At 35.9% G+C, this 21,626-nt stretch overlaps 1 protein-coding gene across 4 annotated transcripts in view; it reads right to left on the bottom strand.

Moving 5' to 3' along the window:
- Positions 1-21,626, bottom strand: part of KIDINS220 (kinase D interacting substrate 220) — an 80,343-nt gene that overhangs the window by 11,995 nt on the left and 46,722 nt on the right. For 2 of the 4 annotated variants that reach the window (XM_062634532.1, XM_062634533.1), the window contains exons 23-26: positions 9,951-10,129; positions 8,409-8,635; positions 3,687-3,797; positions 2,742-2,798 (exon numbers count right to left, since the gene is read on the bottom strand). In XM_062634532.1, the coding sequence (XP_062490516.1) occupies positions 2,742-2,798; positions 3,687-3,797; positions 8,409-8,635; positions 9,951-10,129 (574 nt within the window). The remainder of the gene's footprint in view (positions 1-2,741; positions 2,799-3,686; positions 3,798-8,408; positions 8,636-9,950; positions 10,130-21,626) is intronic. The other 2 variants (XM_062634534.1, XM_062634535.1) reach the window with 2 other exon arrangements.

Here is a 21,626-nt window from a genome sequence, read left to right as displayed (position 1 = left end):
AGGCCCCCTTAAAGTACTGAAAAACTGCTCTAATGTCTTGAGCCTTCTCTTCCCCAAGCTGAAAAAACCCAGCTCTCTCAGCCTGTCTTCACAGGACAGGTCCTCCATCCCTCTGATCATCTTTGTGGCCCTCCTCTGGACTTGCTCAAGCAAGTCCATGTCCCTCTTGTGTTAGGGGCTGCAGAGCTGAATACAGCACTACAGGTGTGATCTCATGAGAGAGGAATGGAGAGGGAAAAATCACCTCTCAACCTGCTGGCCACACTGCTTTCGATTCAGCATACAGTTGGCTTTCTGGGCTGCAAGCACACACTGCTGGCTTACGTTGAGCTACTCATCAATCAACACCCCCACGTCCTTCTCCTCAGGGCTACTCTGAATCCATTCTCCTCCCAGCCTGCAGTTGTGCTTGGGATTGCCCTGACCCAGGTACAGAACCTTGACATTTATGTTTTGTTCCATTCAGTAAAGAAGAGTAAACTACAGTCTAAGATAGACAAGTCTTAACATCAGCAACAGAATCCAAATATAGAAGGTGGTGTAAGTCAAATTCTTGATAGAGGATGACTGCTCACAAAATATTTCTGATTTCCACTAAGCTAACCTTCACTTATGCTGATTTTACAAGACTAATGAATAAGATCTGAAATTTCAGGACTCGGTCAACTCCAGTGTCAGACTGACAAGAACACAGGGCCTTAACTAGATCGTGTAACATCCTTGACACAGCTCTGTCAGCTCATGCAGTGATCAGCAATGATGAGCTGTATAAAAAAAAATGATACTCCTGACAAAATTGGTGTTCCGCCCTGTAAGGCTTAAATATTCAAAATAATAATTATTCTCTATTTTACACACAACTAAAATTGTAACACTTCTGGCTCCTTGCCAGCTTTGAATGACAGACAGTTTTGATTCTACACGCTCCTCTTGTTTTCGATCACCAAACCAATTACACATCTTGGTGTTCTTTAACTACTTTGTACAGATTTTTCGTTTATTTCATTACTTTGCATGCCCCAATCCATTTAATAAATAAAAGCTGTATCACTTATATAGTAGCAATGACCCATCAATTAAGAGCTACCTAAATAGCTGGATAAAATTATTGCGCCCATCACCTGTGGATAATCGAAGGTCCTAACTGAATATGATACTGCTTCTTGTCACAGAAATTTCAATAAAGTCTACAAAAGAAGTGGTTTTAGACAGATGAAACCCTGATAAGGCATCCTCCCAGGCACACAGAATACCATACCCTTACTAACAAATGTTCTTGACAGCTACCCAAGAGATTTCAAAAAATGCAAAAGCTCAGATTTACACTGCAGGTTAAATATTGCTAAGTCTTGGAAAAGTGTATGATCTGATGTGCTGTGCTATGCAGATTGACCGTAGTATAAATTAAACTAAAAAACAAATCTAATAAAATTCTCCGTTATCATTATTTCAAACAAAGTTTCTTTTTAATAGTCTAAATCCTGCATTTTCATACCTACAGCCACCAGACTACATAACTTACATGAGCCTTTTAAACTCCTCTTTGAAACCGCAGCCTATGTGTGTGCTGAAGATACACACTCAGAGCAGCAAGCAGAAGAGCAACCAGGTGCAGGTCTGCTGCCGGAGCTCATTCACTAGTTTGCCCTGAAACTAAATCCCACTCTTCCAAGCTTGTGTCCCTTCTCACATTCACTGTTACACACATACTTCAGCCATCATCCTAAGACTTTCTCAGGAAGTAGTTACTTTTTCCTCACTGACAAGCTGCAAAGGACTGGAAAGAGAATGGGTTACTGAGACAATGAATCAAACACAGGGGAGGCATCAGCATCTCCAAAAATGTACTACAAGAAAAAATGACTCCAAAGTCATTCCTTCACACAAGGCAGCTAATGACTTGGGAGAAAGAACTTCAGGGTACATTTTCCATTGCAGCACCCATATGTGGCTGCTCAATGACAGCTATGTGCAGTTAAACACAGCTTTGGAATTTGGTGGGGGGAAGGTGGGGGGTGGTTTTTTTTTCCCCACAACACAACAATGGAAAGACTTTCGTGCAATGGTTTACTTGAAAAAAAAAAAAAAAAAAAGCCAAGATCAAACTATACCTCTTGCCAACATCTACTGGCAGCAACTATTAGAGAAATAAGGGCAATGATATTAACCTCTTTGTTTTGGTAACAGAGAATGATTTTCCACTGATTCCCACAATTAGAGTTCAAACAGATACCCATAAAGATGACATCTTTCTGTAAATCCTTAGGATAAACCAAAAACAAGTTATGGAAAAGGTAGATGCTAGCATTTTGACTCAAGAATGAGCCTGTGACTGGCAGTTTTATTTTTCTTTCTATTGAGAGTTGCTTTATAGTGTGTTAACTGCAATAGCTTTATGTCACCAGAAGTAGGGATCAGTTGACTAAAGCTGAGAAAACAAATCTAAGCCCTAAGTGACCAGCTGTCATTCTTCACTCTAGCTACCACAACACTCTCTTTACTGAAAGCTCAACCACAGCTACTGAGAAAGGTAAGGGGAAATCTACAAGGAGAAATATACATAAGTGAAATATTAGCTCTTAAATTCATTCACAAACTACATTAGTTTTCAACTACTCTATTTGCCCACCAAAGCCACTGATGCAGTGTTAGTGAACTGCAGTTACGATTAATGCAGACTCATTACTGCTGAAAAAGCAATGAGATGCTAAAATTTCCACACCACATGACTACTCATTTACCATTGAGGGGTCTGTGGGTGAAGGAAGCCCCTCATCAGCATCCTCCTTGATAACATCCTAACAACAACAAAATATCATGGTTTGGGTAAAATGATCAAGGGCTCAACAAAAAATATGAAGCAAACAGTAAATGAGAATGATCTTGAAATACATAATTCAACAGAAACATGTTTCTTCAAGAGATTAAACATTTTACCACCTTTTAAATAGCTTTGCTCATTGTATCAATATCCTAGAATTAAAGTGATCGACAAGTGAGGCTTTTACTTTTTTAGCTTTCCTCATCTCTTAATTCCATCTGAACAGCCATCTGTTAGTAGAATAAATACTGTTAAATAGGAATTTTATTATTTTATAGGAAGCTAGAAAAGTCTGCTCATTTTTCCTTTTCAACTGGTAAAGTTGAATTATATGTACTTGCAAAACCAAGCCACAACTGATGCATACTTAAGATAAAATGTATTTTTACTAAAATGTATTTTGTTTTACTTAAATATTTAAAACATTCATTTTAGCTTTCTACTTTGGCCTTCCAATTTCTAGTATTCTTTCCAACATTAAAAGATGCCATTTTATCTTCACTGGATGTTACAGAATTTCTATTATTAAAAAAATTGAAGATAAAATTACAATATTGCACCATATCAATTTATTTACTATAGTACAGTTGGCATTTTCATCAAAACGTTTTCCTGCCAGTATTACAGGTCACACTCCTCTAATACTGACACTTAGAGGTTAAAATTGGTTTTCCTCTGTGATGAATTTCTAAAGTTAAAACAAAATACATTTTAGGTTACATGTTAATAACACCTTTGTTTAAAATATTTATAATACAGAGCATGTACTTGTCTAATAGTGAATCACCATTAATAACCTTCATATTCATTACTCACTATATTTATTGTCTAGGTTAGTATTCGAATTATCCTTCAAAATACTTACTAGGCCATTGCTCTGATCTCTGGACAAACTCGTTTTTAGTGGTGGACGTGAGATGAGATGAGAACTGCCAGGGTAATACCTTGGCATGTAAAGATATGGGGCAAAGAATGGCTATGGAAAAAAAAAATGTAACAAAAAAGGGACAAACAATTACACAAATCAAAATGTAGTAATAAAATAAAAATTATTTCAACAAAACACATCCTTTAGTTGAGTTTAATAAAGTGAAAACAGCAATTACTAATAGCTTGCTTTACATTTTGCATTGAACAGAATTCAGTCATAAGCTCTGGAGCGAGTTCTTCAAAATCCCTCAGCAACCAATCCCCTTGTACTCTCCCCATGGGTTCTCTGGCATTTTTCTCTGGAGAAACAGGGTTGGAGTGGATTTGATAGCTACACTCTAACACCTATTTTGAATATGGGCAAAGGATAATTTAAAGACAATTCTGATAATTCTGCTCATTCTGACACGCTAAACTCAAAATCAGATACTCAGTAAAACTCAGAATGATTCATAATACCCAAAAGAGTTGTTAAAAAAAAAAGTGTGATACATAACAGCACCACCAGAACTTCAGATATTTGTGGTCACCAATCTGAAGGCTTCCACCAATACCAGATTTTATAAATCTATAAATAGATTTTCATAGCAGACAATATATGAGCTTCGTCTGAAATATGTTAATGCATATTGTTCAATACAAATACCATTTTTAAAGGACAACATTAATTGTTATAAAACAAATATATAAAAAAGTAAAACATACATTTTCCCCAACAAATATCAGTAAATTCTTATAATGATTTTTGTAACCAGGTACTTTTTTATCCCTTTTTACTAACAAATTTTGAGAAAACAAACACTACCCAAGTTTCAAAAAGTCCCATCTGCACATTATTGTAAAGGGTCCGAATGAGAACTTAAAACTTTCATTAAAGTCACTTCTAGAAGATACAGAGATCTCAGAATTTCAAATACACTTCCATGCGAAGAAATGACTCCATACGCTCCAATCTTTGTGCTAAACCCAAGCGTATAAATACGTTTTCTAAAATTCACATGCTACCCACTGGCATGCAACGAAACGTGTGTGTATGTGTGTGCACAGATGCATGAGCACACATTTCAGAGTTATGAACCTTACAAGTAATGCAGTTAAGAAGTACAAACTGCTTGTCCAATACTGTGAAATTTTGTTTTAACCTGTGAATTTGAGTTTTATTTAAAAATCTAAGATTTTAATGTCCTTATCAATTCCCTTTTAAGGCAATGTACTGAAAGGCAATAAAGTCTTTAGACATTAGAAAAAGCAGAATTATAGCTTTCATTGCTTTCAATTCATTGTGCAGTTATGAAAAAAAAACAAAAACCAAAAAACCCCCCCAAACCCAACCCGAATGTACAAATCTCAAAACAATGTCTGTATTACAGATTTCTGATGCTTCTATACACAGCATTTTCAAAACTGCATTTTCCAGTTATTTAACAAAACAGAATATATCTGGCTTTCTGGCTTGTGTTTCTGCACATGACAAGATTCTGATTACCCCACTGCACCACATTCAGTATAAAGAACTTTAAGACTCAAGGGCCAATCTATGAGGGAAGAGTACAATTTGTGGAAATAGTCCACTTCAGATTAGTCAACAAGGACTAAAAAACCCCTGCATTCAGAAGCAGCTAGAAATGAACTGAGAAATTCAAGTTTAACTCCTGCATACAGCAATTACTTAGATGGCATATGCTACAACTATGAACAATTTATGGAAAATACAAATGGTTCTATATCCTTAGCTGCTAAAGGGAGTCTCTCTGCACGCTTTCACACAATTACCCACAAAAAAATTCATATGCTTTTACAACATATGAAATTACATGATATGCATCGTAACCATTAGCCTAAACAGGGGAGTTTTGGTGTTGTTTTTTTTTTAAATAGAAGAACTAATACCTAGCCTTTGCCTTACAGTTATTGGCTAGCATAGGATGGTTCAGAAAATTCACAGATGTAAAATTATTTCACTGCCAAAAGGCACAGATTCTATGGTATATTCTGGAAATAAAAATCTATTCAGAAAAAGTTCTAGAGTATTATTTCTAGAGTAATTTAATACCTCAGTTTTCCACTAACAGCTTAAACTGCATGGAAACCCCCCAAGCATGAAATACTTAATGATTGTACTGCATTCAAGTGCCTAGCTCTCACTGCAAAGCCTATCCACTGAAACACGTAGTGAGCACCTGTTTGGTGGTTGCGAGTCATCAAACTACAAAGCAATGAAAAAATAATTGGCGAATAGGCAATTATCCCACAATTCTTTCATAATTTCTAATTATGCCTTGAGCCCACTTCAGCTACTCCACTGTTTCCCAACTGTGGGATTAATTCTGTTATAGGCTTAAACTCTACAGACTCGATATTCATTTGAAGTACAGATATCATGAAAACATGAGATCGACATGAACACATGTTGAGCATAAACCAGTCTAGAGCTGCTTTCCAAATCTGCAAATAGGCTATAAAATGTAAGTGTGGTGTTCATTATTCTTCCAAGACATCAAAGAATTTGCTCAATTTGGTCCTCTTCTGGAAAAAACAGAAGTCTTCACACACCAGAATTTCTAGTTCCCACCCAGGAAATCCCACTTAGACTTGCCTACTGCTCTGATCTTCCCCATAAGAAATATGATCTCCACAAAGATCCATGATAGTAGTGATTTTGAGAAGCTGAACTTGAATCCAGCTTGTTGCCATGACATTAGACAGTGGTAAAATGTGCATGTCCAGTATAGTCCTACACTGAGAGCCAAAGTGCCAAGCTGAAGAGCTGGCAAACAGGACTGTTATCTTTCTTTCACAGCTATACAGAGGGAGAATGGGGCTTTAACCCAAAATCAATAGATTATGTCACTGGAAACTAGCATAAGGACATATAAAGAACAAAGGAGAAACATACACACATAAAAAAAAAAAAAATTGTATTTCCTAAAAATATACAGTTATTTTCCCCAGCAGCTCAAAGGCTTTTTTCTTAAGCACAAACTAATGCTTAAAGACAGCAGGACAGGAATCACTTACTGGTCAGAATATGGCATCTATCCCCAGAACTTAGAGCATTTTTGCGTAAGACCTCAGGCATTTCCACAGAAGCATTTGAACCTATTATGTTGTGTCATACAGGTATATGACCAACAATACCTGTCCCAGAAACTTCTACTGGGGAGAACCTACTCTTTAGTTGCTGTTCTTTTTATAAACACCACTGAAGGAAACAGCCTTTCAGCCTGTGTTTCCTACTATTATGTAGTTTTCATCACTTATCTCAGTATGTGACATTCATGACCGTACCTTTATGACTCCAAGGTAGTGAATACAGCTCTTTGTCCATATTTGAAAGTGTAAAACACTACAACGAATTATACCTTAGAAGGGCAGCATAAAATTTCAAAGACAAAGGGCAAACCAGAAGTATTTTAGCCTTCATCAGGCAAAAAAGAAAGCATGCTTGTGTATGCACTTGATACAAACAACCTGATGGGAAGAACAGCTTATGACTCACCAATAACTGCTTCTGTAATGCTTATTAGAGCCAAAAACCCATACAAGTTTCAACAACATATTACCCCATACTTGTCATGTACAGTAACACAGGCACAAAAACAGAGCTGCCACACAGTACCTGCATTCTGTATAACACCTACTTTAACAAATCTGAGCTAGTATCAACATAAAGATTTGTGTGGCAAGCATTTATCCGTGTTGGACTACAAAGTGTATGTCTCAAAGTTATTTTCAACTAAACAGTATACTATCACTATATTGAAGGTACAGAAGAATAATTTTAGAACAGATGACTTAGAAAGCTTTGTGCTATGTGTACTCTTTTCTGCCTTGGTTAACAAACACTGATTTAGGAATAACTCTGTTTTCTTTCCAGCTTATTAACTTAAACATATACCTATGGTTAAATCTACTTGAAGTTGAGACCACTTCCCGTACACAGAAGTAAGCTATGACTTTTATCAGCTTCCTACTTCCCCCCCCCCACCCCCCGACAGGACTGCAGAAAAAAAAAAAGTAAAAAATAAAGTGTAAAAATACTGCATACATCCCACCAAAATAGAAAGTTTAGACTCAATCTGATTACACAGAATTTTCAAGGGAGCCATGTCCAGGACTTGTTTTCAGAAGCTCAGAAATAGCTCAGAAATGTACTTTTAATGCAATTTTTGTTAATTCCTTTAAACTAGTGCAATACTCGTTTAGGGAAAAGATCCCAGAATAACTTCAAAAAGAGTCAAAAGGGAAGACAGACATACATTCTTGTGATGTAGGCCCCCACTTAAGTTTCTGTATGTTTTAACCAAAGTCACCAAGAAAAGGCCAGGATCCCTTCCAATGCCTGTGAGCAACTATGTGAACAACTGAACACAGTTCACCTCAGAAAAATCAAAGGAAAAAAACCTCAACCTGCTATATCCTACAAGTGAGCAGAGTGTCTCAAAATGATCTGACCTTTTTTCCCCATGGTAATTTGTTTTTCTGGTGCAGTTCACCACATTCTCCTCCAGACTACAGTACTGTGAAATTTACCAACTTTTGGACTTTTCTCCATGCCTAAATAAAACCTGCATGCGTCTTTTACTACTTTATAGATGACATCTGCAGTATTACCAGATTAAATCAAAAGAATGTTAATTGGTTCTCGATTATTTACCCGATTGTAAAATGGATGCTGAGGTCCCGTCATACCACTATAGTAACTGCTGTGAGGTTGAGGTGATAAAACTCCACTATTGAAAGGTCCATTGAAAGAGGTTGTAGAAGAGCAAGCTGAGGAAGGCTGACTGAACAGAGAGGTTGCTCTAGCAGGTGCCTCGTGTAAAGGCAATGTGGGATAAGGAAGTCCTCCAATATTCATTTGATCTCTTGCAGCACGAACATCTGAAAAATAAAAAAGGTAAAAGAGAAAGAATTTTGCTTGAAGTATTTGAAAAAGTTTTGATTTGTTTGCCAGTTCATTGGAGTACATTTTTGTGTATTTAACTCCAATCAGAACTCATCAAGTAGAACGTCAAATGCCATTTGTTGATTTCTCTTGAGGATCACATCTACACAGAAGGCCTTAGGAGACTTAGGGCAACTTATAGCATGAATTTATGCAGCATATTAAACGCCTCTAAACAGTCTCTCTCAGAGAGAACATGTTACAAATCCCAAACCAAATGGGAGGAAATGCAGGAATACATCATGCTAAGTATGTCTCTGACGTGATAGTCAGACCTGTACTGTTTCTGTAGAGATTAACAAGACAGAGCTTTTGAGCGAAGTCAGGCTACCCCATGGCAGTTATCAAGTGCAGAGAAGGAAGCTGAATAAAATAAAAAAACAGATTCCGGCTGAGGACTGAAGAAAAGTGTCATGACAGAAAAGACAGGCAAAAAGAATCATTAATTCCGTAATTCAGTTCCCACCTAGACTATTGACTTGACTCATAAGAATCCTATTTTAAATTCCGTCTTTCTTCATAGCTTTAGCATCTCTTAACAGGCAGAAATGTTAGGATGCGTTACCCTTACTTTAGAGGCAACTGCAATCCCTAAGATCAGACAACAAGTGCCACAGCACATGTCACATCAATCCACAATAGCAGTGAATGCTCAGAATATTTAATGCCGAGCAGTGTTTTTCTGCAGAACAGCATATAGCTGAACCTGACTGCATTTTTTGAGAATACAAGCAAGTAGAGAGAACTGTGTAACAATCACTGTGCAATAAAAACCACTCATGCTAGGATGAATCTAAATATAATACTATAGCAGGCGAAAAAGTAACTCATAGGTACCAACTGCATGGGTATCTAGTAGGATATACATCCAAATGGAGATGTTCCACTTTGTTTCACTGGCTTTGGTTCTACAGGATCTTATTGGTGCTATTCAAAATTGCAAACAAAGATCTGGAAGCCAACTTGCATCTGTGCTACTAAAATGTGTATTGGTTTCCTCCACCTGCTAAAGCTGTCTTCAAATCAAAAAGAATGAATTCCTGCTCCAAAAGAGAAGCTTTAGCCTAAGTATGATCCGGCCTTTACGGCAAAGCTACTAAGTGAAACTGAATGGCCTGTTACTGAAGTCAAATCAGACAATCCACCGGACTGATTTGATGAACAAATCAGGATTCTGTGTAACATGCAAAGTAGCTCTACTTAAAATGGAAAGAAATAATAATGTCATTTCCCATTTGAGAGGATACGCACCTGCAATAATTTCTCGTAGCTTGGGATCTAAGTTTACAGTACATGGCAAAAATGTTCTTACATCACGTGCCACAAGAACAGGTGTTCGTGAAGATAAAAACACTTCAAAGTTCCGTATATCTCCATCTATTTCAAGCAGAGGTTCAACATCTTTAGTTGTAGGGATATTCTTTGAAATTCTGGGGAAAAAAAGACATACAACAAATGAGATTTATTAGAGTATGACTTCCATTTGCATACTGATACTGAAGGGTGAAATACTAGCCCACTTGCATCCATTCCCTGTTGTTTAGAAAACGAACAGAACCCATAATGAGCTGCACTGTCTGCAGAAAGAACAACGTAACACTTTTTAACATGCAAAAAATCTCAAACTGCTAAGTAATCTGACCTGATTGCTTCAGACAACTCTCAAAGAAGCCTGAAGACTGAATTCAGAATGAGAATTTATATATCAGCAACATCAAATCTATATAAGGGGAAGCTAACCTCTGTCAACATTAACTTCAAACATCCATTCAAATTCTGATACCCCAACCAGAAATTCCATGTTAAAAAATCTCAGTCTTAAACTAACACTTCTTGTAACAGAAACACTCAGGCATCTTAAAGATTCATTAGAACACAACTGTGCATGATTTCATTGTAAAAAGTGGAAAACCAACTGTCTGCTTCCAAGTTATTCACCTTCTGAGACAAGAAGCCACTAACAGAGAACAACAAAAACAAGGGACATGATCAATATAAGGGACTGCTGATACATTATAACTATTGTCAAGCAATGGTGTTTTTTTTTTGTAAGCAGTATTATAAAGGAGAGTTTTAGGAAGGAACAAGGAAAAGGATTACATGTTAGCCTTGTGGAAGTTTATGAAAAACTCCTACCAAATGCAACTGATGAAGCCTGACATAGCGGGTCAGATGGACCTACATCATTTGACATGTCACCTCACATCATGATGACTGGTATTTCATCTGATACTAAATGAGAAATTATAATCTAAATCAAAGATTACTAAAATGAAAAAATGTTTCTCACACCCAGTACAATAAAAATGGAAACAGTGAAAGAATGCACTAAGAATGGTTGACATGGCTATAGTAATGACTATAAAGTGACTATGACAGTACTCTAAATGGATACCAGTGAAGTAACCATGTTGTATTTAAAGTCAAAATAAAAAAAGTGTTATGAGAAAAGCAAAACAAAAACTTTATATAAATATAAAATTAATGCTGCATCTCACTAATTAATGGTTTTCCCCAAAGACACATTATGATTGCAGTTCCATGAAAAGTGGAAAGGGGTGACTCAGCATAGACACATTGACTGCTCTTTGAGCTGCTGTAACTTGCTAAGAAGAAGTTAGCATAGCACAAAGAGTCTTCTCCGATTACTGGATAATTAAAGCAGCTGCTAGTGCTGTCATGGGGGAAAGGACTGCACTGATGCACGGATGGAGGGAGGAAGGAGCCCCTCATGGACACTCAGTAATGTATCAAAGTGCAACCAAGAATCTCTTACATTAAATAAATACACTCTGATGTGTTCATGGAGAGAAAGAAAAAAAATTCTGGTTGTAAATGAATTGTATTTTTAATACAGCTAATGAACTAAGTCCATCATTAGCTAAACAATCTTACCTTGTTTCACAACTTGTTAGCTTTTTGAAAGCAACCATCTTTTATCTTTATTTTCAGATCCTCCATAAAAAGTAGAATTTTATGTACCACGGGATTACTTCAGAGACAACACAGAATATTTAGCATTTAATGTTAAAAGAAAGAAAAGAATTGAGGATCAATGGAATCAAGGCTAGATATTTGAAGTGCAACTCTTCCATATTAAAAATGTATTTTAACTGTGTGTTGATATTTTGATCTTTTAGGACCATCTTGCCCTATACTAAAAGTAGAATTAATAAATTCCTATAAATTATACCAGGAAATATCTAAATGGACCATGTACCTAACAGATGGAGGATACTGCCATACAATGTTGTCATTAGCATTATCTATGAGTAACTTTATTCACAATGAGATTTACTTCTACAGCATTAGAAAATGTAACAAATATAAAGCATAAAGGCAAGTGTAGCTTATTCTAACAAAGGTTCTGATCTTATAAATCATTATGAGATGTCATCTGGATGGCAGTGGGATTATCCACTCTAGGGAAGTTATTAAGGCTTCACAGGCATCAGCCTTAACAGAATAAAAGGTGTTGCTTCTGTAAGAAGACAAACTTGACACCCAGAAGTAGGTTAGTTTCAAAGAACAGAAACCAAAACCAGTTTGTTTGCCACCATTGCTTAAAGAAATCTAATGGGAGCTAAAAGTGGTCCTCACTTCAAGTAGCGATTGGTAAAAAAAAAAACAAAAACAAAAACAACACAAAAAAACCCCGAACATTGGCAGGATCAAAGTAAAACTTGCGTACTCAACAGAATCTGAGAATTCTACATTTCACATTAATATTTAGCTACCTCTTAGGTTTATTTTGTCTTACAGAAAACTGTGACTAAACTGACTGCAAATGTGTATGATTTTATTCAAACATCAGAAACATGAAAAAAAAACCCAAATCCACGAATGCACACTTTAGTTATATAAATTTACTGTGAGTATTCTAGACAAGTGTTCAATACTGGCATAATTAAAATTAAGTCACTTTTTAAGTCAGGGACTGAAGGGTTAAAGAGTGGCCTACTTCAACACTTAAATCTACAAAATAAAAAGCCAAAAGAGAATGTGACATAGATTTAAATAAAACACACAGCTGATGAATCACATGAAACAAATTAGCTGAATTTTAATGCCAGCTCTACTTAAGTCTGAATGCGAACAGTGTTCTGAATACGATGAACAAAGCTACTGTTCAGAAGCCAATAGCCCACTGCTGGTGTGCAGATTGAAGTCTCTATTCTAACCTCCTGAGCTCAATGTCTTAAACTACGCCTTTGAAAGAAATATTTATGTAAATGATAATCTTTTGGCAAAGAGCCACAAAAATCATATGTGCCTGTACTTCTCAGATAAAAAATTAAAAGGTTAGCATGTAAAGTACTTTAGGAGCTACTTTTCTAAAACATAAGCACGTTGATGTAAAAATAAGCACTGTGAACACCCTATTCTCATTCTGGGGCTAGATTTTCCTGAGGCAGAAGAATTATTCCTTAAATCAGAAACATCAAAAACTGTCAGTGTTACAGAGTGTCTGTTTCCATGAAAAACTACTTGCATTTAAAAGGAACGAGCCCAAAACAGAACATTACATTGACAGAAGAGAACCTTAAAAATTCATTCTGCTATTCTGCACATGTCCTTTCCATGAGCAGCTAAAATTAAAACCTGCTTTCTGTGTGGATTAAGTTATATTCCAACAATGATGGATTATTTCTGTGTTCTTTTTCCTCAGATAAAAATAATTTAGTGTAAGTACATACACATCATCTTACCTTCCATTCAAGAGCCCGTAAATCTGCTCTAAATTTTTTCCAGTTTATGTTCATTTTGCACTCTATGACTGACTTGGAAAATAACCACTGTGGTCCAAGAGTGGCTCCAGCACTAAATGTTGCCAGCACAGCTTAGAAGATGCTTGTACATGACACAGCTTACCTACTCACCACCTACTGCAGGAGATGGCTGCCACCACATGATGCAGTCCTTTATCACTCAACCAGGTGACGGCAAAATGGCAGTAGCATCAACTATCTTCATCCACTCACTGTGAGTACAGCCTGACTTGAGCTCCTGGTTTGAGCTAAAATGTGCCTTGTGGCTGCAAACTACTGGGCTGTTTGCTATCCCTGGTTACTGTCCCTAAACCTGCTCTGATTTTCCTGTCTGACTCCTGTAGGAATGCACCCCTTGCTAGCAAGGACAACACCCTGTTGTCCTCAGCTCCCAGCTTGCCTTCTCTCATGGAGCAGCCTGCCCTGCAGTCTTCTCTCCAAGTCCTCAAACTCTGAAGGGCCATTCTCCCTGCTCTTCCCAAACCTCTCTCTGTTAATGAAAAAGCAAAGAAATTCTACAAATTACTCTTTGCAAACCTAAATACTTTTTTCCCCTCATATGTTTTACAGGAGCAAGTAACTACGTGGACAAGAGTCATTTAACTTATGCCCTCCATAAAAAGCAACAGACCTAATTAATGGTTATTAAATAAGAAAGCAACAGAAGGCATAAGCATAAAGGAATGTTTTATATATCATACACCTTTTTATTTTTTCTTTCCATACAGTTGAAGACAAAAATGTTGCTTAAAATAATAAAATAATGTCTCATTAAAAATTACACAAAACCATACTTTCTAGAAGTTTGATACTGAGAAACAGAAAACTAAAAAATCTGGGCCAAATATTAATAATACAGTGCTCTGAAGTTATTTATCTCACTCTTCTCATGTCTGTCAGTATAGTGAAAGTGCATCTTCATGCATAAGGGTGCATTTTTTTCTAGACTAAAAGCTCTCACACAAAATGCTCCAGAAAATTTGCAGCACTATCAACATATCAAGAATAGTGCTGCAAATACTGTTTCAAACTGAAATTTGCAACAGATTATTTGAAAAAGAGTATTTTCTTATGTACACACTGGTATAAAGGCAAGAATAAAAAGTCATCACACACTCAATATTAGAACATAAGGGAATCAATGTTTTATCTTAATAAAGACCAAAGAAAAGAAACCTATAGTTTGATATATCTATCTAGACAAAATTAGAAACCCCTCAGTGCACACTGAGCTGTAGAGACTTCACTGAACAGATGCAACAATGATCTAAAAACTCCTATTAGCACAGGTATCCAGGAAAGCTTGCTTTGCAAAACTGACCCTGTGCATTCAAGTTACAGCAGATAAAGCATTTCTTCCTGCTTTTGATCATTTCAGAAAGAAACCCCATTCTGATCCTTAAAAGATTGGTATTTATTAAACTAATCTCCCACACCCAGTATCAGGTACTGTCACTGAGCCATATTAAAAAGGCCTATTTTTAATGCAGTTTTCCAGAATACACCCTACATTGGCATTCTTTATAATTAAAAGAAGTGTTAATACAGTTACAAATGCTTGGATTCCTTCACAGCTCTGCAGTGGTATTTGCATTACAGAAGGCAAAAGAATTTAAAAAAAAAAAACAAACATTATTTATTACACAGATGGAAAAAGCAGCAAAACAGAATAGCACAGAAGAATCTAAGACTGCTCAAGGGTGCTTTGTAAACAAAAATGTAATTATGTCCCACTAACTGTCAAGCTCAACAAGATCACTCACACAAGTGAAGTACGAGAATACTGTATTATTCTGTTTTGGTATTTCATCACTGAATGTCAGTTACAAAGCTACTTTATCACTCTATGCAGGAATTCTTTTATTCAGTACTTCCATCTCAGTACTTCCATCTGTAGGACCTCAGAAATTCAGCAAGTATTTGCAGGTCCTCTAGCATCAGAAATGGCCATGGTTCATGCAAGTCTCCAGCACAAGATTCTTTTATGTTTTTTATGGCAAACAGGTAAACCTTGGGGCCTTCTCCAAAAGTCCATGGCAAACACTTCCCTAACAGAAGCATGAATTCTACTTGTCAGAGTAAGTCAAAGATTAATCTGTGTTGCAAATGCAAAACAGAAATGGAAGGCAAGAGGTACAACTGCTATACTACATTAGCTTTAACAGGTTAATAACCGAAATTCAAGTCAACCAGTACCAAAGACATATTACTTCCTTTATACAGCATTTGAAATACCTGATCTATTCCTTATCTTGCTTTCTGAAGCAGCTTCTTATGACAAAGTTGACCTAATGAGACAATTTCACGTATGCGCACAGGAGCAAGTCGTTGCAAGAATACTAGAGCATCAGCTTCCAAAAGAATATGATACTGCATGCTACTGCTCAGTGGTAGGCTTTTATGGCAATATGAGACACTGGTGTTTTCTGACTATAAAGCAAGAATTTTATCTCCTTTTTTTTTCCTGAGAGGTAGATTACGTCGCATTTATCGTGGGGTAAGAGCCAGGATATGGGCCACTAGAAGTACGTAGCCAAGAGATATATTTCCAGCTTATTATCTTACCTGACAATGTTTTCCCTCATTCTCAGGTCTTTAATAAATATTCTACTTCTGACAAAAACATTCAGCAGACACAAAAAGCCAACATCTCTAATTTTATTTCCCAATTTCATCAATTCCCCACAATCACACAAGTCTCATGAATTGACTTACAGACTTTAAAGTCTATTTCCCTGAAACTGTTCTTAGTGTTGCTAAAATTAAAGTTTCTATGTTCTACGCTAAACTAGTATCAACCAGTGGTGCTTGAAGGGATTTGAAATAGGCCCAGGAGCATTTTCGAGAGATGTCATTAATGCACATTAACTATACTGTAAGCATTTAAACCTATCTGGAACATATTGTAGAAATATTACTAGAACTCCATATTACAAAGGTAACTAAAAAAAATACAAATATTCCTCTGTCTTGTTATGATTAGCTTTTGTTTCAATCCTTCCCCCTCACAATACCTTTCCATCTGAACTTTCTTCTTACTTGTCATGCCCTCTGGTATTCTTTTCACTTCTCTTTTATGCCTTGCCTCATGTAGGTCTACTTAGTAGACAGTTGGGCAACAACCCCCTACTCCCAAACTCGTATGTTGCCTTTTAACATTGAGAACACACTATTAGCACAGTAAGAAACATAATAATTTTATGTGCCTTGCGTTTAAAGTAGGAGGCAATAAAAGGAAACTGGAAAACAAAAAGCAGGTTAAATATTTAGAAGCAATGCCTCACTGTGAGGTCTACAAGAATATTAAATTGTCTACTTAGAGGAAGTGATTTATTTAAACCTGGCCTGGGCAAAAGATGATTGCAGAGAACATTATAACCAGACTGATGAATGTGGCACCTTCCATAGCTTTTTCATTTCTATAATCACTAAAGAGCTACACTTCTTAAATTAATACATCAGTAAATTTTATACAACTTGCAAATCCCTCAAAAGTTAATTTCAACCTTTTTATTAAAAGGTATTTAAACAGTGTCAAAACTGGAATTAACATAATAACCTTCCGAAAAGTTACATTTCAAATGATCTTGCTCAATTTTAACATTGCTGGAGATTTGCTGAAAACATGTAACATACTTTTAAAAAAGAATAATTTAATAGATACTCGTCTAAAGCACTGTAGTGAAAAAGTAGACAGATAATGCTTATCTTCAGTTTTTATTTTACTTCTTTTCTTCTTTCTTATGTATATTAACAAAAAAAACCTCAAATGATTTAAACAAAAGCTTTTAGCTCAACACATAATTGCAACAAAATTACAATAATTGTACCAATTAAAATAATCCTGAATGAACAGTTTGTCATCTTAATGTTCCAATGGTTTATAGAAGGATCTACTTAATTAGCTGAAATTGCTTTCCAATGTTAGTATCAAATGTCATTTGTTAAAAGTTGAGCGATTTCGAAAATAATTTAACAAAGCAATTTTACTAAACACCAAGAACCAACATTTTCTTTTCAGCTGAATAAAGCAAGCAGATGTGTCATCAAATTGCTATAAAAATAAATGAGCCTTTATATGGGGAAAAATAAATTTTACTACTAGTGCTACAGAATCCTATTTTCTGATTTTTATGAAATAATTTTTTTAATAAAATAATTTCCTATCATTTATATCTCAGTGGTATTTTTAGTACACTGTAACTACACCTTCTTAAATTGAAATAGTAAATAATGAAGCAGAAATATTCAACTGTATGTGAAACAGAAAAATGTTTTAACCTAAGTGATTTCCTAATTTGATTCACTATGGGCGTGTAACACAAAAGACACGAACTTATCAGTAAAACAGCCACCAATGAAACCACACTACGGAACTCCAAATCTACAGTTATTAACTGCTGTTCCACTTGGAGCTAAAGTAGTTTTTACCAGTTTAATCTGAAAAAGTAAAAAATAAGAAATGGAGGATGAGTTGTCTGGTAACCCGAAATTAAGTATTTCTCTGGTTACCATTGCTAGAAGTAACTCTTTCTGTGGCTGCTTCCAAGAAAGATTAACTTCATCAAAAAGATCAGGGAAAAAGGCAAGCAAAATTACATACCAGCGCTGAAAATGGAAAGACAACATCTAGAACTGAAGAAATTAAGAAACACCAGCACTTTCCATCACTGATCAATCAGAGCAGGTGTCTTTCACAAATTATTCCTTACACTGGTGTAAGTTGCAAAATCACTAAAAAGAAGAAAATTAAAAAAAAAATAATAATAACTGAGCTATGGCTATCTGAGATCCCTTAGTTCCATACACAAAAAAGAATCCTGAAGAGAAGAAAGCTATTATGTTATTCTTCTGTTTGGTGTGTTCTGTCTTGGCATGTCATTTTGCCATTCAATTTGCCATCCATCATAGGTAGCCATGCATACATATGTGCACAAATGCTTTACTGCAGAGGTTAAATTAAGCCCAAGTGATGGATAAATTATATGTTGCTATGTTTTAAATAATGGTTACTTACAACCCTGAGGAAAGCACAACCATTTTCTCATCCTGGAAGATATGATCTCCTTTTTAACAAAGAGGAAATAATTGAAGAGTTAAGATTCCTTATTTCCATAGTTTCCTTTGGCTTCCCAAAAAGCATGTTTTCAAGGAGATTAAGTGTAAGGGGGATTCTAATCTTAACAGACGGCTCATGAGAGTTTCTTATATCCCGAGCCAAACTCTCATGTTCTAATATTTTGAATGAATATGTAAGAATAGTCATGTCACAGAAATTCAGGGACCAGCAACTATTGGCTGATATCCTCACAAAGAATTGATAAGCTCTGTTTTAATGCATCAATTTGAGCAAAGCCTGGGCAAAGAATGACAGGTAGGACTGCTCCTCACGATATCTAGCACAACAAGCAGAGTAACATCAGACCTAGCCTTTCTCACAGCTTTGCCAGGTAATGGCTAGAATTATATTCAGAAATATATGGAATATAGATCCTAATCCCATAAGAGGACAATACTTACTATGGATCTACCTAATTCCTGGGTGAACGTTCTATCCCAACAGTATCCAGATGTGATCATAAGGAAATTCTCATGTATCACTATCAACTTCCTACTGAGATTTTATCCCAAGGTGCCTTGCATAACAGGTAGGTCATCAAATTGTTCTGGTAGCCTGCAGCGTGTTCCCTGTCATTTTCTTTTTAAAGGTCAACTGGAACTTTATTACAGTGGCCTGTCTAGACAGCTCATTATGCTTACCAGAAGGTTCTTGCGACTGCCATATAGCCTGCCCCAGAACTTGGTATAACTAATTGAAACATCTATCTTCAAATTAAAGTAGCCTTTGCTTCTGCGTTTTGTGCTAAACCTAGTCCCTTCCTCCTGCTACAAAAATTCTCAAATTACACTTATTTGTTCAGGCTTTTTAAGGGCTCCAGCTACTTCAGGATCCTGAACAGGCTCTACATGCAAGGTAAGCACCATGAGACTCAGCTGGAGCCTTGCATTAGCAACACAGAGCATTCACACTAGCAGAACTCTAGATGATGCAGGAACTTCAGGGGTAAAAATTCACACTATCCATAGCTTTTTAAGGGTTTAAAATTTGGTCAGTAATTTTCTGAATTGCATTCTTGAACTCAAGGGGCATGTGCATGCCTGAAGTTCCACTTTCAGCTGTATAAACTGTAACACATGGAACAGATTTTAATCAGTGAAGACAGTCCAGCTGCTAACAGCTTTAAGAAGTGACAAACTGGTAAATCTGCCATATCTAGAAGAGAGCTCATAGATGCAGAAACTCATCAAGGCCTACAGGCACGAGGGTTACAAAATTACTTTAGTTACTTCTAGGAACATCTTCCAAAAGACAAAGTACTGCAGATTTTAGTTTCTGCCATGATAAGGACATAAAGAGGTAAAATGTCTTCAGCAGATTATCTTATTTAGTAAGTAAACATAATGAGGAAAGGGAGACAGAAGACATTCCCTCCCACACAATTAGCTTTAACAGCATGATTTTTATCAACAAGGTGGCAATATCAAATCACTGCAATCTACAGCCTTGAGCAGTGGAAAATACCAAGAAACAAAGTAAGATGACTAGAACTCAGAACCTCAAACTGAAATGAAAAACTAAGGCCTTGAGGGAAAAGAAATAAATTAATCAAATGTCTTAGATGCAGAAGACTTGAGAATCAAAAAAAGAAAGGAGAAAGCATTCAAGCAAAACTGGGAGTCCTCACTGCACGGGGAATTGGATAGTGATGATACAGCACACTGATGTGAGACGAGGAATTTCCTCATCCTCTTTACTATCTGTTCTACATTGGTACAACCTTTTTGAAACGTGATGACTAGAATCTCAGAGGATATAATAGAGTATATATATATAAAAAATACAGTATATATATAATACAGTTATATTATCTATTTTATATATATTTATATATATCTATATAATATAATAATATTTATTATATATAATATATATTATATATTATATATATTTATATATAATTATATATATTTATATATAATTATATAAAATATCTAATTTTATATATAATGTATATCTATATATCTAATACAATACCTTCTTTCTTTATATTGCTTTGCTAGTACCTCCTAATGACCTTCTGACCATTGTTGAGCACTGAACGTATTTTTCTAGAGAAATCAAAGATTTGTGAATTTCTTTCCTCAGTGCAGATTTTCAGCCCATTACTATGTTAGCAGGCTTATAGATGAGATTGGTTTTGACAGTACGTTATGAAACCTATATCCACAATAACTTTAATCAGCAATTTACTCAAAGCTACTTCCACAGCCCTCTGTGAAACAGCTGTCCTGGTTATAGCCCCATCACAGTGTATCTTCTGCCCCTGCCAAACAGTTTACACGTATGTCAGAGAGTACAAGTATTATCTTTGGAAACCTTACACACAAGTTTCTCACGAGACACTTGTATCTTTATCTTCCTTCTTCAGTGTTCCTGAGGCAATCTTCCCTGTTACTACCTTAAATTTTAATACGTTTAGATGTTCTTAGATCAAGACCTTGCTTAAGACTTCCCAAATTTCAAAATACTACATTGCCTTCTTCACATGCTTACTGACTCTGCTGAGAATTCAATTTCTTGAAACATTTCTCTACAAAATCCCAGTGACTTTCCCCAGTATATAATTTATTTAGATATGGCACTGACATTTACTCTGGTGTCATTTAGTCTTCGCAAGAAACCACATTCCCATAGCTGGCTAATTTACAAGTCTGAGAAGTGTCAGTTGCAAACATTCAACAGAAACTTGCTTTAATCTGACAACTTAATTCTCTTACAAAGTCATTTACAGAAAACCTGCATATTTTATTCCACTTCAAGGCTTTTAAAATTTGCTTGTTGCAACTTCTGCAAACCATTCTGGCATTACACAAAACTGACAAATAGGAAGACTCTTTATAGCAACATGAAAAGGAACACAGCACAACATAAATGTAGAGAAATATTAACTGTATGTCACAGGTATAAATAAAATGGTAAAAATAAGTGAAGTAGACCAGGATGGAGAAGTGGGTAATGACAACTGTGGGCTTGACCACAGAGCAACCTAAATACAAAAGGGGAAGGAGAACACAATAGGCAAGGTATCAGAATTAA

This window comes from Pezoporus occidentalis, unplaced genomic scaffold (assembly GCF_034315485.1).
Source record: "Pezoporus occidentalis ecotype Australia unplaced genomic scaffold, CSIRO_AGI_Poc_V1 ctg43, whole genome shotgun sequence".
In the NCBI taxonomy this organism is placed as follows: Eukaryota; Metazoa; Chordata; class Aves; order Psittaciformes; family Psittacidae; genus Pezoporus; species Pezoporus occidentalis.
The sequence above is the reverse complement of the archived record's forward strand: the minus strand, read 5'-3'. Positions and strand labels throughout refer to the sequence as shown.